Source organism: Myxocyprinus asiaticus, chromosome 15, assembly GCF_019703515.2.
Source record: "Myxocyprinus asiaticus isolate MX2 ecotype Aquarium Trade chromosome 15, UBuf_Myxa_2, whole genome shotgun sequence".
NCBI classification, from domain to species: domain Eukaryota; kingdom Metazoa; phylum Chordata; class Actinopteri; order Cypriniformes; family Catostomidae; genus Myxocyprinus; species Myxocyprinus asiaticus.
Genome location: NC_059358.1, coordinates 4,727,812 through 4,753,909, shown reverse-complemented (window position 1 = coordinate 4,753,909; position 26,098 = coordinate 4,727,812). Strand labels below are relative to the sequence as shown.

Below are 26,098 nucleotides of genomic sequence, written 5' to 3'. Positions count from 1 at the left end.
GACCCTAAGCACACAGCCAAGATAACAAAGGAGTGGCTCTGGGACAACTCTGTGAATGTCCTTGAGTGGCCCAGCCAGAGCCCAGACTTGAACCCGATTGAACATCTCTGGAGAGATCTGAAAATGGCTGTGCACCGACGCTCCCCATCCAACCTGATGGAGCTTGAGAGGTCCTGCAAAGAAGAATGGGAGAAACTGCCCAAAAATAGGTGTGCCAAGCTTGTAGCATCATACTCAAAAAGACTTGAGGCTGTAATTGGTGCCAAAGGTGCTTCAACAAAGTATTGAGCAAAGGATGTGAATACTTATGTACATGTGTTTTTATTTTATTTTTTTTCAGTTTTTTTTATTTTTTATTTTTTTTAATAAATTTGCAAAGATTTCAAACAAACTTGCATTGTCATTATGGGGTATTGTTTGTAGAATTGAGGAAAATAATGAATTTAATCCATTTTGGAATAAGGCTGAAACAACAAAATGTGGAAAAAGTGAAGTGCTGTGAATACTTTCCGGATGCACTGTAGTTCATTTCTGCTTTTGCGCAGTGACTATTTTGGGCTTCCTCGGGGTGAATTTCCTCTTTAGAATTGCACAGAACATTGCAGGAGTTTATTAAGTTTACAGGGAGTCATTTAGGAAAATTAATTATCTAACAAGGGGCTTGGTTTTTTGCGTCATTGCCACAGTACAGTTGCTACAGTTTCTCTTACCACATGAAGATCCAGAAAGCTCTTAAATGATGACAAATATCCTCCTTCCCCCAACGTCCCCGATGTTATAACCCAGCCACAAAACAATCTATATTGGGTTAGCCATCAAAGGCACAATGCTAAGCTCAAACCACCGGTGTTTTTCCCTCAGTGCAATGAGATCCACAGTAGAGACGACTATCTCCACTGCACACTGAATTGTATTCTGTAAATACTTTCAATGCTCTGAGCGAGCGAAACCCCTCAAGGGATTTTAATGGGATGCTTATTTACTGAGACAGAAAATAAAGTAAGACGCAGAAACATAATCACAGACTAATTACATTTTGTAAAAAATTGCTTCATTTATTGAAGGAGATCCATGAGTTACTGAATCTTTGTCACTTATAGAAAGGAAGCCAAAAGTAATGAATAATGAATTGATAAATAATACTTTTATTTTTAGTTTATATATACAGTGTGTATATATATACATGTACAAATGTATAAGTTCCTTTTTTAATTAAATTTATTTAGCAGTCCAATAAATACAGGAAACCTTTTTGGCAATGATTTACTGGGTATAAATGCAATCGCTTCTCTCCGTTTTTGCGAAAGTACAGATGCCGGTAGGAAAGTTTGATGTGTCTGCTTAACTGATGAGTAACTGATGACAGATAAAAACAGATACTTCTGAGTGCTGGATAATAATTATTTGTAGCTCAACCTCTGATAAGAATGCACATTCTGTATCATGCGGCAGCATTTTGCATTACTGCAATATAGACAATACTCTAAAATTTTTACCCGTTGACACATTTACCGGTATGTCGTTTTAACTGGTATATCAGCCACACCTTCATGGTACTAGCATTAGAATATTTTGATAACAGAAATGGCACAAAATCAAAAGGAAATGTTTGTTTCTTTGAAGAAATTAAATGATGTATTAAGAGGCAGAAGCTTTTTGAGTTTCAACAGTATCACCACTCACTCTCACCATCATCATTGGCCAGCTGAAAGTATCCGTCCACCAGTGAAGCGCCGTTGTTGAAATGTTGAGTCATGTGATCTAGCCAGTTTGCCTCTAAAGTGCAGATTCCTTCCCCTTGTGAATGTACTCGTAGAGGCACTTTAACTGTGTAGTACTTCAACTGACCCTCACGGCGACCGGGGTAGTTAAACAACCCAAAGAGCTCGGCTCCTGTAGACACATGAAAAACAATTATTTCAATGGATATATTTAAATATTATAGGTGAAATTTTCCTTTTACTTACTGAACTTTGTATTGAAGCCTTCACAGGTAAAAAGGTAACATGTTCCCTGGTAACCTAAATAAATTGGCTCTGTTCCAAAACCAAGTGATCTGTCTATGTAGGCAGCATTTAAAGGCATCAATTGTGAATCAAGTCTCCAGTGCGCTTAAGGAGTGGCATTTGTAAACAGAGCATTCCAAATTAGTCATGAGATTCTATGTCAGTTATTATGCTTCCTTAAAAGACAGCTGTCTATGCAGACAGAATACAGCAAATCAGTTGACTAGGTTGTGGAATACAGACGTTATGTTGGTTCAAAGTAGAGGTCGACCGATAGTGGATTTTGCCGATACGATAACTAAGGCAGTGGAAAAGGCGATAACCGATTAATCGTCCGATTTTTTTTTTTTAATCGATTTATAAAATGATAAAACATTTCTTTGTCTTTCCTTACTGTAAGGGGAAAAGACACTTAAGCTACAAGAGTCAAAAATGAATAAAATCCCAAAAGCAATTTATTGTGCAACCAAAAATTTCTATAATAAGCAGACAAATTCAGATTTGGTACATAACACCTGGGACTCTTATTTTAAAATGATGGAGACTTGGCTGTGTTACAGTGCTAAATACAAAAATACATTATAAAAAATTAAAAACTATCGGCAGCTATCTGCATTGAAGGGCTCAAAACCCCTTTAATACCAGCTGGGAGCTGGTTTAAGATAGTCTTAGTTGGTTTAAGATGGTCTCCCAGCCTGGTCGGCTGAAAAGTGCCAAAAACTCCTCTAAAACCTGCTAGGAGACAAGCTAAAACCTGCAGCTAGTTTAAGATAGTCTTAGTTGGTTTAAGATAGTCGTCCAGCCTTCCATCAGAAAAGTGCTCAAAACCCCTCTGAAACCAGCTAAGAGACCTGCTAAGACCAGCAGCTTGTTTAAGATGGTCTCCCAGCCTGGGTGGCCGAAAAGACCCCCAAAACCCTCTAGAACTAGATGAGAGACCAGCTAAAACTTACATGGCTGGGCAAAAAATGGCCAAAATCCCCCTAAACCCAACTGACAGGCTAGAAGACCAGCAAACCAGCTTAGACTGGTTAGCTTTTTAGCAGAGTTACGTATATGAGATTGCTCTGAGAAGTGCATGCTCGTTCGCTGTGGTCCTTCACACTTTATCAATTAACAACTAATTAGCTTGTGTCCTGGTCTAATGGAGATAGAGAGTAATTAGGGAAATTAGGTGATGTAGTGGCAATCTTGAGCGAGTATTTGGGAGAACTGACCAGCCATTCCCCTAAACGAGATTATGTTTTGCTAGAAAACAAAATGCTGTTTACATTTGCCACAAAGAGAAAGAGAGTTCACCTAATGGATTACAATAGTGTAAGATGAATTAGGTTTTGTGCCTGGCTTTGTGCGGCCCATAAAACCGCCCTATTTTAAGATCTATATTACAACTAATGGGAAATTGACCGGAAAGATAAATATGGATGCACTTTTGTTCTGGCAGCGATTATTTAGATTGCTGCTGACTGTATTGAGTCATTAACTGCCTCTGACAGAACCAGGCAAAGTAAATGAGAGAGAGAGTTGAACGTGCTTCAAAGCCAAATGCACTCGCAATTCAAATCACTGCAAGAATTAATCATTAATTGTTATTTTATTTCTGCTCGGTTTGAATAAAGTAGCAGTACATCATATGGGCACACAGGTGAATCCATTACCTTTCCCTTAAACCAATTTACCATTAGTTTCAACAGTACATGTTGCACTTTGTATGATGGACTCGAAAATATAAAATTGTTTGCCTTGTTGCTACTTTTAAGGAAAGGTCAGGCAATGAGGCATACCAGATTTAAACTTGCATCGCCCACATGAGCGCCACAGCTCAATGTTTTGGAGTACATGCACAAACCGCTTGGCCATAGCTCCAAGGAAGGATTGACTTTTGAGAATGATTTTTAAGAATAAACCTGTCATGAACATGTACCGGCCATAGTTCAACTCCAAAATCAAATGAACGAAATAAGAAATTATATTTTACTGGGAACTCAATAGGCTGCTAACTATGAAAAATCAGCTAATAATAATGTCAAAAATAGGCTTTCTTTTTATCCTTTTTTGGATGAAATGTGGTGGACATGTTTTCATGAGATTCACCAAAAAATGAAAAGCATATTCAACGTTCAATACAAGTTCAGCTCAATCGACACTATTTGTGGCAAAATATGGATTACAATAAAAATAAATAAATAAATAAATAAAAAATTAACTCGTCCCTCCTTTTCTTTAAAAAAAGTACAAAATCAAGGTTACAGTGAGGAACTTAAATGGAAGTGAATGGGACCCATTTTTGGAGGGTTTAAAAGTAGAAGTGTGAAGCTTATAATTTTATAAAAGCATTGCATTAATTCTTCTGTAAAACTTGTGTATTTGAGCTGCAAAGTTGTTAAAATTGTAATTTTTTTTACAGACGTTCAATGGCGTTACATTGTCATGGCAACTAAATTGTAAAATTGGATAGAAGTTTGCACAGAAAAGGATAGTAAGCGATTTCATCACGCTAAAATCATGCTAACACACATATTGCTTATGTCTTGTGGCTCTACCTTTGAAACAGTAGGTATTTTGTATTTATGGATTGGCCCCATTCACTTCCATTGTAAGTGCCTTACTGTAACCCAGATTTTTGCTTTTTTTAAAGAAAAGGGGGAACAATTCAAAATACGTTTTTGTGGTTATCAACATTATGCCACAAATGCTGTCAATTAAGCTTAACTTGTAATGACCCTGGAATATTCCTTTAAAATGGCACTTTTTCAAATATTGCAATAAAGGTCTGAATACAGCCGGTTACAGTAGATGACACAAAATTCAATGTTATGAAAGTGATGGCATTTTACGTCAAATGTCTGTTTTCTAACCTCCAAAGGGGCTTGAAGTGTTTGCCGCTGAGTGGCTGGGAAACAAGCAAACGTGCACAGTTACGACCAATTACAGTCCTCCAAACTCAGTGTGATCACTCCTGACCCTTTAGACAACTTCAAGCACTCTGTATATCTGCAGTTAGCACAGCCAAAGAACAATGTGTCATCAAAATCAATGCTGTGTTTGCCTAATCCTCTACATTTGCAATGCATCACATCAACACAAACGCATTTCTAAATAAATCTCCCCAAAGTCCCGACCCCCGTCTTCAGAGAAGCTGATAACTACTGAAATATTTGGACCTGGATTGCTTCCCAACAGCTCATTCTGAAACAGTCATTACTTTGAGATATAAATAGATTTTTTTTAACATTCAAAATGTGTCACTCTTTCTTTGCTTTTTCTGGTTAAACAAATTACTCTATTCCACTATTTTTCTCCTACTTTTATATTGCACTACAGTCAAAAAGTGTCCTTTTGCTTTAAGTTCTTTGTTTTTGCCTACAAAGGATGTTTAATGGAAATCTGGATTTTGGATTTTTCTTAATGTTTTAAAATAAGAAATTATGTACTATGTATTCAAACTCCGTTTAAAATGATTAAATTAGTTAATTATTAAAACTAAGCTGCAAAAATGTTTTTGGAAAACTTAAAAGTTATGACATCACAACGTGCTCATTAACATATGACCACCCACGTTGACCCAGAGGTTAGCCAATCATACCAGAGGTCATTAACATATATAAGTCTTAAAGGTACAGTAGCAACAGCCTGTTTAATTCTATGGGTCAGAAAGAGGGTGGAAAACTAAATTACGACATCATTGTTGGTTCAAGAAACCTTGACCAACATTATAAATGGACTTAAGAGAGAGAGAAAAAAAGATCCTTATTACTGTCATGCAGTGACCTTTAGTATTGGTCAAACGTAAGAATTCGCTCAAGTCAGTACAGCTCAAGCTTCATGCCATCCACTGCAGTATGCCATCGCTCAACTCACCACGCGCCCCACCGAGAACGAACCACATTATAGCGATCATGAGGAGGTTACCCCTGTGACTCTACCCTCCCTAGCAACCGGGCCAATTTGGTTGCTTAGGAAACCTGGCTGGAGTCACTCAGCACGCCCTGGGATTCGAACTAGCGAACTAGCGAGCTCCAGGGGTGGTAGAAAAAGATATTTTTAAGATTTATGCATTTCAATTTCATAACAAAATTCAATCAAATTGAATTGATTAATCTTAAAAAACAATTAATTTTAAGTTTGTTAAAAATCACACAATTCAATTTGATGGAATATTGTTATGAAATTGAAATGGGCAAATCTTAAAATAGGTTAAAATACACAACAAATACTACACCATTACATATAAATACATTTAAATAACAAATAATATTTTTCACATTACAATATGAGATGATTTTAATGTGAGTAATGAGAATATAATATAATATGTAATATAATGAGAATGAGATGATTCTTTCGCTTACGTTAATGAGAACTGCGGTGGAGAATGTGCTTGATTTGAATGACAATAGTTACAATGTAAATTTTGGGGTTAAATATGACCTGGGCATGTTCTTGACATTTTTTGTGAGAGTTGCCCAGAATATGGCCCCATTAAAGGATTAGTTCACCCAAAAATGAAAATTCTTTTATCATTTACTCACCCTCATGCCATCCCAGATGTGCATGACTTTCTTTCTTCTGCTTGGATATGTCAGCTGCGGCGCCATCTTGGAACGGTCAACAAGGAGAGCTGTTTGAATCGGTTTGAATGCAAGTGAAAGGAGGAGATGCCTCAGACTGAGCGCCTTGCTCTGACCGCTGCATAAACTGCTTTTGTGTTCAAACAGTATCACAGTCCATAGGAACAGATGCTAATAAGGTATCAAAGTATAAATATCTATGCAGAGGAGGCTTGCGTGCTTACGTCACGTGAGAGGCAGTTTGAACTCCACCCTCGTCAACTAGCCGGCCAGAAGCGAATATATTTGGTTAAAAAAGTTTTAAATACTGATTAATATTTTACACACACCTAACGTTTCGCTTCAGAAGACATTAATTAATCCACTGGAGTCGTATGGATTACTTTTATGATGGCTATATGTGCTTTTAGGAGCTTCAAAATTTGGCACCCATTCACTTGCATTTTATCTCCCTAAACCTACAGAGCTGAAATATATTCTACAAATCTTTGTTTGTGTTCCGCAGAAGAAAGAAAGTCATACACATCTGGGATGGCATGAGGGTGAGTAAATGATGAGAATTTTAATTTTTGGGTGAACTATCCCTTTAAATTATTTTTATTTTCCTAATTTTAGTATGCATATGTAAAGCACTTGCTATACAAATAAGCATGCCTTGCCTTTCCAAATGAAGGCTTCAAAGCTACACTGCGGGGTGTAAAAACCCTTTGACAAACATTCACCTCATCTGAGGTGTAAGCATTTCACACTGACCAGAACCATTATGTTTTATAGATGTTCACCAAGAGCATTCATGACTTTATTCATCAGCCATGGTGATAAGTCTTAAAGACACAGTACTGTACAAATGGACTCCAGGCAGCCGTCAATTTGAGGTTTGAATGAGAAAAACTGGCGTGGCGTGAGGCCACCGGTGGCAGTCGAATGATAATTTTACTGCTGACAATGTCACTTCCTCATCCAGATGGAAGCTTGGGCTGCTGGCAAAGGAGTCCCAGTATGCATCACTCACATGGCTTCACTGCGCTGTGCACAATGCCACAGTTTTAGCAAATATGGCTCCCTAGCTAATGTTGAAAATGAGGATTGCCATCTGGTTACTTGCGGGAAAAAAAGGGTGAACAAAGCCTAATCTCGCACATGCTGTGTGTGTTTCTGTAAATGCCAAGTCTAGCCGATCCCATACGTCAAAGCATTGCTTGAAGACTCTGTGACAATGCTTTTTTGAGACATGAAAAGACAAATACAGGCCAGTGAGATGCTGTCACAGTGCGTGTCATCCAGAAGAAGACAAAGACAAATGGTTTAGTGCTGTCATCACTTCAACCAATAGAGTCACGTTTTGGCAGAACGTGTCATTAGACTAGTTTTGCAATCCTTCCTAGTATGCGATTAAAAGGAATATTCTGGGTTCATTACAAGTTAAGCTCAATCGGCAGCATTGATGGCATAATGTTGATTACCACAAAAATTATTTCGACTCGTCCCTCCTTTTCTTAGTGCATAAAAATGAGAATGATAAAATATCATCATTCCTTGTGTTCCAGGGCTGGACTGGGACATCATTTCAGGCCGGGAGTCTCAAACTCATCCATGCCACCCAATAAACCCACAACAAATTTTTAAAACCACAGCTGATGTTGGGGATAATGATTAACAATACATTTTATGCTAAGGTGGTAAGCAGGGGAGGACTGGCCATAGGGAGAACCGGGACATTAAACTGTAATAGTAGGTTTCGAGATTACAAATGCTGTAAAAGTACTGTTCATTTTTCATGGTAATTCACTGTGTAATAATGGATGCACAACCTTATTTCAACATGTTACCAATACATTTAATGAAAAGCAATTAAACAATGCCTCCATGGACAGATTGCCCTAGATGTAAATTTTATCATGTACTTTCTCAACGACTCCTAAACTAACTTTTGTTCACTGAATAGTAAATACCTGTCCTCTTTGTTCTCTTTCTCTGACTTGTCTTAATTGGTGATTGAAATCTCAGTACAAATGAAGGATTTATTTATTTGTTGTAAATATCACTCCATGTTGCAATCATTTGCTATCATTATAGGGCCTAATTTAACTTTTACATGGATCAAACTTAGTGTTTGTGACTAACTACCATTAGAATATATATATAAAAAAAGAAACATTCATTGATTTTATTTATTCATTATTCTTTATGACGTTTTATTCAGTATGACGTGAGGGCATTTATCTTATTTTCATTTCAATAAAAACGCTATAGGTTTTGTTTCTTTCTTTTTCTTTCTACTGGTCAATGAAGATTCTGAGAGAAAACGCACCCGCAGCCTATTGTTGCTACAGTAACGAACGCAACTTCCATGCACATCTGATTGACAGGTAAAACACGCTCTCTCATTTCAGTTAATTTTGTGGTTATTTTTGTTATTTCAGCAGACAACTTGCTTCATACATTCGGATCAACAGCATTAAGTTAAAGAGGGTAAATTTTACCATTCAACTGAACTGTGCACAAGCATTTAGACACGTTAGCTGCGCTCTGTCCATGCGCTGAATGAATGTGCGTCCTTGAATGAGCGGAGTTTTCCGCTCAGACAGTGTCAATGGTATGGTCCATTTTCGGGGTGGCCCAGATTAGTCAAGACTAGCAGATTCAGGGGGCCTGGGTAGCTCAGAGGTAAAAGACGCTGGCTACCACCCCTGGAGTTCGCTAGCTCGCTAGTTTGAATCCCAGGTGCTGAGTGACTCCAGCCAGGTCTCCTAAGCAACCAAATTGGCCTGGTTGCTTGGAAGGGTAGAGTCACATGGGGTAACCTCCTCGTGTTTGCTATAATGTGGTATGTTCTCGTTGGGGCGTGTGGTGAGTTGAGTGCAGATGCCGCAGTGGATGGTGTGAAGCCTCCACACATGCTATGTCTCCGTGGAAACGCACTGAACAAGCCATGTGATAAGATGCGCGGGTTGATGGTCTCAGACGCAGAGGCAACTGGGATTCATCCTCCGCCACCTGGACTGAGGCGAATCACTATGCAACCATGAGGACTTAAAAGCGCATTGGGAATTGGGCATTCCAAATTGGGTGAAAAAGGGGAGAAAAAAAAAAAAAGACTAGCAGATTTGTGATTTATTATTGATTTATTATCAATTCAAAAATCACTTGGGTGGCAATAATATCAAATAATAATGAGTAAGTAAATAAATGACTAAAAACTAGTGGGGCTGTGGGCCAAATCAGTCGCCAGGCCACCGGGACTTTTCCCGTTGCTCCCGATGAAGAGTCTGGGCCTGTTGTGTTCCATTAGTGAAAATCAGCATGGAAAACCTGTCTTGATTACTTTTTTACTAGATTTTTACTGTATGTTTACTGTAAGAATTTGAATCTATTTGGCACCAAAGGCTGTTTTTTCGACATTATGGTTCCTCTGACTGAAAAAAATAATCCACTCCATTAAGTCATTTCATAGCTAAAACACAAATTTAGATATATTGAATATTGTTAAAAGGCTGAAAAATATTGAGATAATTTTTTTTATATATCATCCTTGGCAACATCATACATTGAAACTACATCTGAACCTTCTTGTTCAAAACAGTTTTTTAAGATTTAGTTTGACCAAAAGAAAAAAAAACAATCAACCCACCACTCTTAGCCAGGGGCAACCTGCTTGGTTTCTCAGTTGTGTCTGCGATTTTGGCCGCATCGTTGTTGTTGTGTGTCAGTGCATCTCCTTGCTGTGTTTCACCAGATCCTGATTTCAACATGCCCGATGTCTCATCAAAGAGCTCATCTCCATCTCCACCTTCAGAAGCTCTCACGTTCTCGGTGTGATCCTCACCTCCCCAGTTCCTCGCTTGGTTCTCCACTCCAGGTTCAACTCCCAGTTCCGGACCCTCTAGGGGACTTGGGCTGGGTGTTTGCCCAGAGCCATGCAGCGAGCTAGGGCTGGAGTGCAAGGAGAGCGAGGGTTCCTCTGGTTCTCCGTGCAGCAGCACGTGTGGGCGTAGGCCAGCTGGCTCCTGGATGAAGCCTACAAACATGATGCCCTGATCCGCAGCATCCTGGATCTGCTGAGGAGAGAGAAAGACAGAATATGACTAAATATAGCATTCATGCTAGACCTGAATATATTCAAAGTCTTCCATATTTCAAGCCATACAATGCTTTGAGTGATGAACAGACTGAAATTTACAACCTCGATAGAGTATTTACCTTCTAAACCTTATATGTTTAAGAGAATATTTTACTCGCTTTTAGCGCCACACAGTGAACATGTCATCTCTGGAGTGCCGCGATACACATAATGACCCACATAATTTCAATATTCGTGTTCAATTAAATAAATATCAGCAAAGTATCGCCCTTTTGACATTTTATCATGTGCAGGATATGAATTATAGATATCTATAGTAACATTGATTCTTGATATCAGCAATGGAATTACTACTAGTGAAAATGCAAATTTGTGATATCAGTAATAAGATTTACACTACCAATTTTTTTTTATTCTTGATATCAAAAATTAGTCGTGGAAATATAGAGGGCCAAATTACTAGAAATGAAATCGTGTAATAAATATTGAAATACATCATTAAATACATAATGAAATTGTTAAAAACAATGAAATCATTAAATGAATAATTAAATCACTAAATAAATCAATAAATGTCCCTTGTATTTCATTTTAGCACTAGTTTGTGTCCATTGAAATTTTAGCATTATCTTTTCTCCCACTGTGGTTGAGTGACGTGCCAATAAAGGTAACTCTGAAAATGAAAATGAAAAGACACGAAGCTCTTGCTTAAATGAAAAATCAATTCTATTGAATCAATTCTGAATCAATTCTATAAAATAGATGCAAACTAGTGCTAATATAAAATACCTACAAGGGACATTTAACAATTTATTTAGTAATTTAATGATTTATTTAATGATTTTATATTTTTTTAACGATTTCATTATCTACTTCAAGACTTATTTAAATAATTAAATATGGTTTAAGTTTAAATAAGTTTGGCCCTCTATACTAATCAGAAAGTACAAAGAAATCGATTTTGAAAGGTGACACCCACTGTCACTGAGTGACATACCGATAACCGTGACCATGAAAATGGAAAGACAAAGCTTGTGCATAAATTAAAAATGGTTGATTGTGTCTTTTCATTTTCAGGAATACCAAAAACATGGCTATAATGAAAATGGACCTAAACTAATGCTAAAATTAAGGGGCATTCATTTATTGTGATTTTTGCGATTTAATTATTTATTTAATGATTTTATATTAAAAAAAAAAAAAAAAAATGTCCTTATGTATTTAATGGTTTATTGATCATTGTGAAATTCTTCTAATGAAAAGGCAGCTACAGATATCATTAATTTAACTTTTTAATATTTTTTATGTCAAGAATGGGTATTTCCATATGGAAATTACTCAAAATTAAATAATTAAATAAATGTTTTAATGTTCACTTCTTTTGAAAATGCACTTACACATATCTATAATTAATTTCTTGCTAGTTGAAATAGCAATTTTAAATATCAGCCAATAAAAATGATCATTTTTACATGAATAACTTGTAAAAAAAAAAAGTAAAAATGTCCATTTCTGATATTAACAATCGGTTTAAAACTAGTAAAAATGCAATTTTTTTACATTTGTAAAGTATTTCACATACTGTCTCTGGAAATGGATTTCAGATATAATTACATTGAAATGTAATTAAAGATAATTTAAAAGACTATCTTACCAGTTACAATCATGTTATAGATATCTGAAATAAACATTTCCACTAACAAAACCCAAATTCCAGATATAAAAATGATATATGCATATTTACTATAGAGGGCCAATGACTAAAAATTTAATAATAAGTATTTAAATACATTATTAAACACATCATAAAAAAGCTATAAAATCATTAAAAAATTAATCATCAAAGCACTAAATAAATCAATGTCCCTTGCATTTCATTTTAGCACTAGTTTATCTTTTCACCCACTGTCGTTAAGTGACGTGTCAATAGCAGTAAGCCTGAAAATGTAAAGGTCATGATCCTCATGCTTAAAAGAAAAATCAACCCAAAGATAATGCTAAAATGAAAATGGAAGAAAAGTAGTGCTAATATGAAATTCATAGGACATTTATTGACTTATTTAGTGTCTTAATTGATTAATTTAATGATTTGAAAGATTTGATTTTACAGTATTTGTATTTAACAATTACATTTTGAGTAATTTGGCCAGCCATACTGTAATTTACTAGTTGTAATTCAATTGCTGATATGAGGAATTCATATCAACAATTGATAACGATTAATGACATCATTTGAAATCAAGAATTAACGTTTTTACTAGTGCAACCCTAATTACTGATTTCCAAAATAAGCATTTTCACTACTATTAATTCCATTGCTGATATGAAGAATTAGCATTTTAACTAGAAAATTTAGTTATAGATATCTAAAATTCATGATGAAAGGGCTTGCAATAGCAGAGGTTCAGAATGACATGAAGGTGATAAAATAATGACAGAATTTTCTGTCTTTTCAACAAAGTTATGTTATTATTGTAAACCTGTCACCCTGCCAAGTGGTTTGTCTACATTGTGTTGCTGAACAAGATAAGATGTTTCGATTGAGAAATACGTTTTCTTATAATAGGAACATTAAAACCGGTTGATATGCCACATTACCCTAACAATGAAACACAGTTCAAGACAATATACTGAAACACCAGCGCTCTCTCTGCCCACCATCATCTATTTGAAATTAGCAAGCGCTGATTACAATGGCAGCAGTCCACAACTGACCGCCCTCTGCATCCCAAATCATTGAGGCATCTATCACTTTATTGTCAGTTTGCATTTGCAAGGCGATATTTTAATTCTCATCAAACTGAATTGAATCGTAAACTGTCAAGGAATGCTAATGATGCCATTTTCCATTATGTCGTTTTAATAAAGGCCAGCCTGAGGGCCGGGTACCACTATCGCCATCTGACGCTTTCGCCCACATGACCGGGATCAGTTTCCGTGAGGTGCGCAGGTTATTTTCTCGAAAATTAAACCAGGAACAGGCTCGTCCTTTCCAGTCGCATTGTTTAATGCATACTGAACGTTGACGCCGGGAGTCCTGTCATTATATTTGCAACAATGATGCAAATGAAATTGCATAGATAAGAAACCATTTTTCTCAGCCGGCTCCTCCGTCAGTGAGAGGGCACTGAATAATTTCAGTTTGATGTGTTGGGGGGAAGGATCGTAGTCGTGACGGCTCATTGCGATTAATCATGCTTGGATGTGAGGCGTAGGCAAAGCTCAGCAGGTTTATGATCTACATGCGAAGAAACGGGAATACCCCTCTGTTTCCCAACTCCGTACACTCCAAATAACATTTTCTTCCTCAGTAATTTTGTCTTGTTTTAAAGTACACATATCTAAACATCCTTAAACAAGATACATTTACTTGCAAAGCAAAATGACATACGATATTACGTTTTTTTCTTCTGCAGATAAATCTAACAACCTTTACTGAGCTTTATCCACCGAATTCTACAATGCATTAAAATGCTCCCTCCTTAGGCAGCTTACTATATTTTGGAACAGAGTATCAGTTAAGTGTTCCTGGTGTGTGAAAAAGCTAAATGAGAGATTCTTACTTTTTTCACATAGCCTTGGATGTGTTCCGTGCTGGGAATCTGCTCTGTAGACATACATTCCTCAAGTTTCAGATGGTACGGCTCAAAGTCCCCTGGATTCTTCTCCCAGCTGAGGAGAGAGAGAGGGGAATATGGGTTTTAATGTGGAACATACAACTGTTAAACAGGTGCAGAGCAGAGATATATCACCAACAAACTCCAAAAAGTTCATTATAGTGACCTGATTATACGGTAAGGAAAGAATTGTTAGTGAGATATAAAACATCTGTTCATGTGGCTTATTATTGGAAACATTTTAACTTAGCAGTGCTAAAAAATGAGTGCTAAGAAAACACATATTCACGAAATGAGCAAATTTAATACTCTAATGCAGTTTTTTTCAGTGTATAGGGGTTTCCTTGGGCATTGGTAAAATGTAATTTGTTTGATGTTAAATGAATAGTTCGCCCAAAAATGGAAATTCTCTCATCATTTTCTCACCCTCATGCCATCTCAGATGCGTATGACTTTCTTTCTTCTGCTGAACACAAATGAAGATTTTTAGAAGAATATCTCAGCTCTGTAGGTCCATACAATACAAGTGAACTTTGAATCTCCAAAAAGCACATAAAGGCAGCATGAAAGTAATCCATAAGACTCCAGTTGTTAAATTATGTCTTCTGAAGTGATATAATAGGTGTGGGTGAGAAACAGATCAATATTTACGTCCTTTTTCACTATAAATCTCCACTTTCACATTCACATTCTTCTTTTTTTCCTTCTTTCTTTCTTTGTGCATATCGCCACCTACTGGTCGGGGGTGGTCAAAGGTGGATTTATAGTAAAAAAAGGACTTGATACGGTTCTCACCCACACCTATCATATCACTATGGATTCAACCACTGGAGTCATATGGATGTCTTTTATGCTGATTTGATGTGATTTTTGGAGATTCAACATTTTGGCTACCATTCACTTGCATTACATGGAACTACAGAGCTGATATATTCTCCTGAAAATCTTTGTTTGTGTTTTGCAGAAGAAAGAAAGTCTTTTTAATAGCAATTTTAAAAATAAGTTAAGACCATTTTGTAATAAAACAAAGAAAATAATTTCAATCATTAAATAGTGTGGTCAGTATGTTAAGTTGAATTGCATGAATAGTGATTAGAACTGGACAAGGAAAAAAATCCTTTTTATTAATTGTTTGTTGAATCTGTTCATTTACCTGAATCATCTGAACGAACTGATTTATTACAATGGATCGAATGCTACAACAGTAGTGAGTAAAAAAATTATGTGTAAATGAAATTGATAAAATAATGTTCAAAACTCTATGAAATCAGGGTTACAGTGGCTGTGTGGGTAATGTGACTATTTATGATTAATCAGTACAGAACGGCTGTTTGTTTCTCTCTGGAGGACATCCACAAAGATCCCCTGCTGATTCCTGTGATGCCCATTCCAGAGTCTTCTCCTCCCAACTTCTGTGCACGTGTATGGCATTTGGGATAGAGATTAAACCCACTAACCCAAAACTCGATCCACCTACAGTCACAACGCAGCAGGGCCTGACTCACCTCTCACACACACACACACACACACACACACACAGATTCACACGTCCCGCCAACACACTGCCATCTGCTACCTAAACACATTTCCTTCTCGGCGTTTATACAGCATGTATGACTGTATTTTGTGTTCTGTGTTTTGGCCTTACGATGAATATAAACAAATCTGAAGAGCAACGTGTGACCATCAAAATCCATATATACAATTTTACCTGAAATGTTTATAATATTAGTTTTGCATCATGTAGTATCAGATTAATAGGGTTGGGAACCAAAAATCAGTTCTTTTTTTAAAACCTGTTCCATTTTTTTTTTAATCTAGGAACCGAAGGATTTTAAAGACTTTTGGATCCGTTAACGGTTCTCGAGTGTTTACTTTTCCGCTAATGCGGACTAGACACTGTCCTAAAATACTCTGACAGTGCTTACTGTTACCACACAGGGGCACTGCAACAGAGTGTAGTCCAATGCTGAACGGAATTTTTTTTTGAGCCGGTTCTTTTGAATGTGCAGCACGAAACATACAGCGTAACCAATGTTGTCCGATTCCCCAACAATGACTCTTATGAGTAGGTTCTTTTGAATCTACAGCGCAAATTATACAGCACAACTTGGTCCGATTGCTGAACAAATGACTCGTATAAACTGGTTCTTATGAATCTACAGCACAAAACACAGCAGGACCAGTGTAATCCGATTCCCCAACGAATGACTCTGAACCAGTTCTTTTGAGTCTACAGCACGAAACATTCAGGGCAACCAGTGTAGTAACCACTGCTCTGTTAAAGTATGAAATGATCTCGAGTGTGTTTCTGTTTTATTTGGTAACGGGCTGCTGAAGGTAGTAAATCCAACAAGAACTGTATTTCTAATTTCCAAATATTTATTCCTCAAAATTAAAATAAAAAAATAAATAATTAATGGAATCGTTACGGAATTGAAATCGTTGAGAGGAATTGGAATCAGAATTATTAAATTTCTTACGATTCCCATCCCTTCAGATCAAGTCATTCTATTGCTGAACCCTGCTTAGGATAATTTGCTCATCTAATCTGGTAGGGCTGGTCTGGTTTGCTGGTTTAAGAGAGGTTTTGAGTACTTAAAGGAACAGTTCACCCAAAAAGGAAAATTCTCTCATCGTTTTCACACCCTTATGCCATCCCAAATGTCCACTCCAGTGATTAAATCAATGTCTTCAGAAGCGATATGATAAGTGTGGGTGAGAAACAGATCAATATTTAAGTTCTTTTTTGCTATAAATTCTCCTCCCTGCTTAGTAAATCTCTACTGAGAAAGGTTGCTCTTTCATAGTTCGAGAAACTTAATGGGGTTCTCAGCAGGGGTGGACTGGGAAGAGAAATTGGCCTGGGAGTTTACATAGAGACTGGCCCAAAAGTTGTTGAGGGGGGTTGGGGTGGTGTCGCTGTCCTTTTCTGCATATCGCTGCCCCCTTTGGCATATTGCGGTGCCATTTTGTGGCCCGTTCAGCATAACACGGTGGCTCATTTCAGCTTATCGTGGCCCATTCAGCCCGTTTCGCGGCCGGCCAATTCGGCCCGTTTCGCAGCCAGCCCACACCGGCCCGCCCGGTTCTCCCGATGGCCAGTCCACCCCTGATCGGCCCCAAAGTGCAGTAAGAGTATAAAGCTATAAAATAAATGCAGTTAGCATAGCTCAGACCATTTGGTTTTGGGAAAATTTAATGAGAAATGTTTCAGTTCATATTGAGATCTCAGACTTTGGGATTTTGCCAATTCTGAGCACAGTTTGAGACACGGTTGAGATCTCTTCTGAAAGCCAATAGAAGACACATGTGAGAATACTGGGGTCTGTTTCTAAGGAAAAACATCTGAGAAGAAGGAGACTTAAGCATTTGATCTCCATTTAATCTCTTTGCTGTCTAGGAGAAACAATTGATATATTATAAAGGGCTCTCATTTGTGATTTCTGTCTTTCCTATGGCTGTATTGCACCTACAAAACAGCAATCCGGTGTACTGTATTTGTAGGAATTCTTTAGCAGGTTAAACTGCAGTAACTACCACAAAAAAAGATTCAGGCGCTTGCTTGCAGTAGTCCTGCTTTTGGGAATAAAATCTTAAAGCAACACACATCTAGACTTACTTTAGATTCACTTGCTCAAAGGTTTTTTCCAAGACACGGATCTAAGACACAGCTGGTTTGCACTGTTGGCAAACGGCTATGTGACTGCAGATGATCTTAGTCTAAGTGTGTCTGAGTGTGTGTGTTTTCACGAGTTTCTCCTTGCCCACAGGAGTACCACCATCACTACTGTTGTCAGATAGGCATCACAGACAACATTTCCAGGTCCCGAGGCCATATCCAGCTGTGGGTGTGCGACTGCGTGCCCCACCTACGGCGGCATTGCTATGACAACAAACTGCATTTGTATCCATCAAACCTATCTTTAATCACTGCATTAATAATGCATCACATCTTTCTTGATGTCAGCTTATTTACCGAACCATCAATAATATTATTCAAGCATATCAGCCTTAATGGCTTTTGGTCCGTACCAGCACCCCTGCGAGATGCTTTGCAATTATCAAAAAATGATGCATAAATCTCCCACCCTCGTCACCAAAGTGGAACTGTAACTAAAATTAAACATGGGGGGGGGGCTTGACAGTTGACATTTGGAGTTATAAACGGAGTCAGCTATTCACACATTCACCACTTTTAAAACAAGCCCTTGCTGCCAGCGCTAATCCATTAGACTATGGTATTTATTTACAGTTGCACTGTTCACATATGCACAAGCCAAAGGTCAGGAAGAGCTCCTGTATTGGTGCTGTAATTAGGCTGGGTTTTGGAGGGTAAACTGTAGCAATGCCACATCGGTTCTCCATTGCGGCCTCACGCACAGCGGCTTTCGAGGGAAGCTAATCCTTTTATGGGAGAGCTGGGACTTGATCCAGAGACTCTAAGTGAATATTAAACACTGTTCCATACCTACTACTTATCTCTATACATAAAATATAGAGATGAATGCATATGGGTGTTTCTTCTGGCCCTGATGCGAGCAGGAGCACGCATCAGGGCCAGTATGGTCCAACCAAGACTTAGACTTCACCGATGATATCGCCCTGCTAGAGGAAGACGAGAAGAAGCTGAAAACTGCGATGACTGATCTGGAAGAAAAATCAAGCAAAGTGGGCCTCAGGATAAGCGCCGAAAAGTCGAAGATCATGCACAATGGGGATCGTTGTCGGGTCACAGAGGCTAGAGGAGGTGGAGAAATTCACATACTTGGGTAGTGTGATCTCCAAGAATGAAAATGCAGAGGCAGACGTCAAATGCCACATCGGAAAAGCGGCAGCTGTCTTTAGGAGGATGAAGCTATCTTTAGGAGGATCGCCATCCATCTCCTTGAAGATCAAGCTCCGCCTGTTTATCTCCATTGTGTTACTGATGGCGATCTACACCAGAGAGACCTGGAAGGCATCAACAAGCATCAACAAGAAGCTCGACGTCTTCCAGCAAAGGTGCTTACACCGAATCCTCAAGATCCGATATTACGATCATATCACCAACATAGAGGTGCTCCGAAGGAGTGACGCATGCAAGCTCCACAACATCGTCGCCCACAGGAGACTCTGATTGGCTGGCCATGTTCTTCGAATGGAGAACCATCAGATATTAAGTACTTCAATATTTATCTTTTTCGCACCAAAAGCGAACGTGTTGCTTTAGAAGACATTAATTTAACCGCTGGAGTCGTATCGATGACGTTTATGCTGACTGTGTGTGATTTTTGGAGCTTCAAATGAGAAATCTCCATTCACTTGCATTTTAAAGACCTACTGAGCTAAGAAATGTTTCTATTTTTCTTCAAATATGTTCTGGTGAAGAAAGAAAGTTAGACACACCTGGGATATCATGAGGGTGAGTAAATAATGAGATAATTTTCATTTTTGGGTGAACTATCCCTTTAAGATGTAGAACAAAGTAGTACTGTAAAAAAAAACAGTAATATAGACAATAAACAGTCACCACAACTTACTATTTCATTGTCCTTGCTCAATGCACACAAAAACAAACATAGAGCGCAGTGAATTCATTTGTGAACCAATTGAGGAATCAGACTGTATCAAACACAGGAGTCATTGGTCTGAATCATGGACTGAATCGGACAGTGAAGTCCCTTTGGTCAACTCACTTCTTTACTGAATCAGATTAGATTATTCGCTTGATCACTGAATAGCATATGTCCAATCGTGAAAAAGCATATTATGTGTAGCCTTTTTGAAAGCAATGTTAAAAATGTCATATTTTAAGGAGGTTTGTGAAACTTACATCAAATGGAAACTTTTGCTTGTCTCCTACTTCTCATTCTCTTCCCTGAGAAAAAAGACCTTGGCCATATCAGTCATGTCTCTAGAATTTTAGAAAAGATCTCAACACTGTCTCAGATTTGCTTCAAAGCGAACTCAGACATTTCAGCTCAAACCAAGTTCTTCCAACACCAAATCAGTGTATGAGTGATGCTATCAAAATTCATTTTATAGCTCTATGTACAGTACATTTATTCATTTGGCAGACGCTTTTATCCAAAGTGGCTTACAAAAGAGGAATACACTGTAAGCGAATTATCTTAAGGGGACAGTGGAACGAAAAGTGCTGTATTACAAAGTTTTACTAGCATCAGAATAGTAGTATTCAAGACAGATTAAAGCGCAACCAGAATTGTTTTTTATTTTTTTATTTAGTGACTGGTTAAGTGCTCATGGATGTCTCATTTCTGTTTCTCTTGAAGAATTTTAGAAGAAACATCTGAGACAAAGTTAATTCTTCAATGAAACATCACTGAGAACTTGTGAACTATAAAAAAGCAACCTCTGAGCAATAACAATTTCCTCTGGGAGGTCTTCTACCATTTAGCTTGAAGATGTTCTACTAACTTCAGGTCAACCAGGTCATGACCATAAATGACCAGCTTGGACCATCAGAAACTGGTTTTAGCTGATTTTCCCAGAATGTTCTGTCTTTCTATTGTTCCTCTTCCTCTTTTGTGGTCTCTTGAATTCTCACCATAATGTTTCTGGGTCTGTTTGTTTTCAGCGGGTGAGGAATGGCTACATGAAGGTGTTTCTTTAATCCGCACTTTCCTCCCTCTCATCTCTTGATTCCAGGTTTGGCAGGGGAGAAGTAGAGCTGTGTCCTGTTTGATATCTCTCCTCACTTTCTTCTTTTTTTGCAGGTTTATCCCTCAGGGCTGCTGCTGATGCGAGCAACTGTCTCCAAGTGACAGACGCCAGAGATAAAGCAAGGCAGCTTTGCTGAAGCCATCAAAGGTTGGCAGCAGCCTCGATACTATGATCCCTCACAACACGCACACATCCACGTGACAGAATCCAACTCTGATCTTTTTTTTACGTTTTGCTCTTGACCTTCCATTACTCTCTGTCTCTTGAAGATGAACAGTAGCTTTCAGTACGAACAAAACTTCCCCATCAGTCTTAAATCACGCCTACTCAATGCACAAAACATGACAAAGGAATTGTTCACCCAGAAATTTAATCATGTCCTTCCAAAGCCAAATTACTTTCTTTCTTACATGGAACACAAAGGAATAATTTTAAGAATGCGCACACTCTTATTTTTCATACGACAGTTCATAGTAACCCTGGCTAGGAAACTCCAAAAAGGCCCCAAAACACCATTAATGCATCATGAAATTAGTGCACATTGTATGGTGTTTTCCAAGTCTTCTAAAGCCACAAGATAGCTTTATGTGAGAAACAGGCCAAAATTTAAGTCGTTACTCTCTAAACACTTACCCAGTTTTTAGGCTGTTTCTCATACAAAGCTATTGTATGACTTCAAAAGTGACTTGTGCATATTGGTGATTAACAAATAAGTTTGTCCAAGGTGATAAAAAAATTTACAAATTAAGTTTAAAAGATGTGTCAAGATTGTAGGAATGTAATCTTTGTGTCCATGTTGGTTTCATTCATTTTTGAAAAACATTTATGCAGTAGCATTTTCTAAAAAAAAATTATTTAATGACCCTAGAATGCATATGTGAATTTATCCCGCTAAAATGCATACAGTATGTGGGTCAAAAAAGACCTAGGTGAAAGATGTTTTCTTCATAAAACAACGTATTTTTTGTTTTTGAAGGAAAATTAACTGTAATGACAAATTATGAATAATGTATCTTTTAATCAATTCTGAAGAGTTTCACACACATTGAAAATGAAGTTCAGTGGTGACAGTGTAAGAAAGGCTGTAAAACAGTAATAAGGGCAATTTCCATGTTTTGCAGTAAAATATGAAATATATCAACACAAACACACATATAAGTACAAAGGACTAGGATAAAACAACCTAGTCTCATAGAATGAACGTTACTATAACTACATTTTTGCAAACTGATTTTTACGTGCAACATTCTACGTTTCGACGCAGTTTCCTAGTAAAACTCACTAGAGGCACTACAACAACTGTGCCTTTTATTCACTTACACACAAATCACGACTACAACGGCTGATTATGACTTCATAAACACATATTTTTCTCACTATTACTCACATACTGCTATGTTATAGTATCAAAACACTTTTACTACAACGCATAATTTGAAAAATGACACATTTTAACGTTTGTATTGCATACACACCTAAATTTACACACTTATTCCAATCTGATTAGCTTGCGTGGAAGCTCACCTGATAGAATGTTGGACTTTAGACTCAGAAGACTGCGGATGGTCTAAAGTGTGCAACAAAAGTGTCGCACCTGGGATGTCACACTGCAAGTATCGCATGAGCGACAAAAGTTTCATAGAGATGACACTAAATCACATGGTTGCTACAGAAAATGTGCTTTCATGGCGCATTTGCCTTTAGGACACTATCGGTTAGGCTTAGGTAAAGGTTTTAGGTTAGGAAGGTATGTTTTACTCATTAAACCTTCATCCAATATTCACCTTAAAAACATTGTCTGATTACAGCACCATTTTACTTGCTTTTGGCGCCCCCCTCTGGACACTTCACTGTGAAACTGGAGCAAAATGTGTAATGAAGCACATCATTTTGTTTTGCAAAAATGTTGCCTCGGTCACATAATGTTCATGAGACCAGGCTGGGATAAAATGTTTTTATATATATATATATATATATATATATATATAAAGTTAGTTATCAACATGTAAAATGGCAACTGTGGAGAGGGCGTGGTTGAGTGTCCATCCAGGAAGAGGGGAAGCGGTAAGGATTCATCCCTGGGTGACGATTAGGTCTAACAGCTGTTTCTTGTTGCGAAGAGCAATAAGAGGACCCTACGCCTGAGCCCAGGGAGAAAAAGAGAGAGAGAGTGATGCACAGGACTGCAACGCATTAGAGTATTGACCCCGACTTTGAGTGTTATTGTGTGAATAAAGAGTTTAAAGATACCTGAACCACGCTTCCTCATTCCCCATACCGACCAGTCCTGTTACAGCAACCTTAAGTACGCTATATTGCTATATTATCCTACATTTCTATATTATTCTATACAGCTATATTTCTTGTTTAGAGTATTCCAGGGGTAGTGATGCAAACTCTGATAATTTTAAAAAAACATTTAACTATGAAATGAACACTTGATGTAAAAATTATATCTTAAAAATTAGAAGGCCGGGTCATTTTGACTCGCATATGTATTTTAGGGTTAAACAAATCAAGTGGTGTAGCCATAAATTAAAAGGTCTTAAAATACTTTCATTACACATTGAATACAACTTAATCATTATTTCAAAAAGGTTTTCAAACATATTTTTCAAGATAAAAACAAAATTATATATATTATATTATATATATATATATATATATATATATATATATATATATATATATATATATGTTCCTAATTAAGTGAGTATATATATATATATATATATATATATATATATATATATATATATATATATATATATATATATATATATACTCACTTAATTATATACTCACTTAATTAGGAACATATATATATATATATATATATATATATATATATATATATATATATATATATATATATATGTTCCTAATTAAGTGAGTATATATATATATATACACTTATTATTATTATTATTTTATTATTTTGAGTCAAGAATATTAAAAAGTTTTCTTAGGGTACTCTATTTGACCTGAACAAAATGTGCCTTTTTTCATAAAAATGTCAAAACACTTAATACTTTCTAAAAACTTAACACACTTTCATGATCATGAGTGTCTAAACGGGTCCTCTCTGTTTTATTTTTTGTCATATGACAACAGAATGGTTTTCTGCATGTTGGTTATACCACCTGACTTGGAATTTGGTGGACAAAAGTTTTTCAAATATCAATAGTATTTTAAAACAATTTTTTTTTAAAGAAATAATTATAAAGGATTATTCCAACATTTTATTCTTTATTCCAACATTTCTTTTTTCAAGAATGTTAGCTTTTAATGACAGTTTAACTGTTTTTTTTTTTTTTTTTTACTATTCAAAATGACTTTGAACTCAGAAATTGAAAACATGTTCATCATAGTAGAGGTGTATTCATGTAATTGTTCTGTGTGAGTTTCATTTTTAAAGTATATTTGAATAACTTCATAGATCTGGACAAAAAAACATTGTGCTTTTTTTTTTGTCCTTTCTAGAGCTTTACAGACATGACCACTATGAATAATCATAGAAAAGTGCTGTGTGATAATTCTCCACAGAGAATACCACAGAAAAAAAATAACAGCATACAGGCTTGGAATGACATGACAGTGTGTAAATATTGACAGAACTGTCATTCTTCCAGTGAACTATTCCTTTAAACTCAGTGCTTGAGTGTGTATATGTCTTTAATAATGAGTATTTACATGAGCGGGGGCATTCGTGCCTGTCAGTGCATGACATGCTAACTTTAGGGGAGTTTATGCCAAGAGTTCATCTTGACTTGCACTGAACTGTATAATCTCTGAGAAATACAGTACAGCTTACATCTCAACCTCATACTGTCCCTCAAAGAGAGCTGCATCCAAGTGGAAAATAACTCTGTCATGTAAGAAAAGAGCCGCCAAAAGATCAACAACAATATAGAGAGGAATCCTTCCTTCTCAATGTTTTACATTAAACCTTCATTTGCCAGGAATGTACTTGAGGAGTCCTGGTGTGCCCACGAAAACGGAATAATCTGCGACTTCACCATCACCTTCCTTTCCTTCCTCCAGGGAGAGTGGATCTCCTTTGAAAGGTCAATGGGGCCAGACACATGCCTGCAGCCTGACTCTTCACACACAGATTCAGGGGAATCGGCGAGTGGCAGCTGTACGCGGAGTGTGTGTGTGGGTGGACGACAGCTCGATGTCTGCTGGCCCTCACTTGTTCTGTGCCCTTTACGCCATCACTGCAACAAGGCCGGTCTGCACTATGAGACAGCGGTCCAGCCGTGCTCCAGGCAGGGAGCGGATGTGGCTTTCAGTCCCTGCCACTGTTTTTTTGCCAGTGGATTATTGAACGGCTCTTCAACCTTCACCATCTCTTTGTGTGACAGACTGAAAAGCGACTAAATCTCACAGAGCCAGACTTTTGACTATTGCCATCAAACAACTGGAGTAAGCCCAAACTAATCAGCCTTAATTACAGGCTTATTATTGTTTAGTAAACTTGATATATGATGGATCTCCGAAATTGAGCAGTAATTACATTAGATTCTACACAAAAGTAAGATGTTTAATAAGTTAATATAGCCTTACTATGCATTCGACTCCCAGCACTAATTTTACCTCACTCTGCCACACGATGTGCCTAAGAACACCCCTTACCCTTATTGCTTTATTGCTTTTGGCTTATTGCTTAAATGCAAACATAAAATCTTAAAGGTGCAGTAAAAAAGCCTGTTTAATTGTAAGAGTAAGAGAGAGAGTCAAAAAACTGTTTTGGGTGCAACAAATCTCGACAAACATTGCAAGTCTACTTCAGAGAAAAAAATTGTAATGAACAGCATAGGATATGGCCCCTTTAATAAATGTCAGTGCCACCTGTGGAGTTCGAAGTGGCCGTCATGTTTTCAGCATGGGTGTGTTGTGACCCCACCTGTCAGAGACTTTGATGAGCACTGCCCGATAGAGCTGGCACTGGACATTGGCAGGCTCTGGGCCACACGGTTGGACAAACGGGTGCACAGCTGCTAGAATGAAGCCCTGCTGGTACAGATCCTGCAGCTGTGATGGCAGCTCCCTCACTGAGGACAGACACAGCGTGGATGTCCCATCTGCCAGAGGACATAAAGACAGAGAGACATGCAGAGGGTGAGAAAACCACACACTGGAAAACCGAACGCG

General features: G+C 37.4%; 1 protein-coding gene across 5 annotated transcripts in view; it reads right to left on the bottom strand.

Annotated features, from left to right (window-relative positions):
* The window catches only part of LOC127453115 (raftlin-like), a 120,873-nt gene that overhangs the window by 45,291 nt on the left and 49,484 nt on the right, over positions 1-26,098 (bottom strand). For 3 of the 5 annotated variants that reach the window (XM_051719230.1, XM_051719231.1, XM_051719232.1), the window contains 4 exons: positions 25,851-26,028; positions 14,222-14,330; positions 10,209-10,635; positions 1,684-1,893 (listed from right to left, as the gene is read on the bottom strand). In XM_051719230.1, the coding sequence (XP_051575190.1) occupies positions 1,684-1,893; positions 10,209-10,635; positions 14,222-14,330; positions 25,851-26,028 (924 nt within the window). The remainder of the gene's footprint in view (positions 1-1,683; positions 1,894-10,208; positions 10,636-14,221; positions 14,331-25,850; positions 26,029-26,098) is intronic. The other 2 variants (XM_051719234.1, XM_051719235.1) reach the window with 1 other exon arrangement.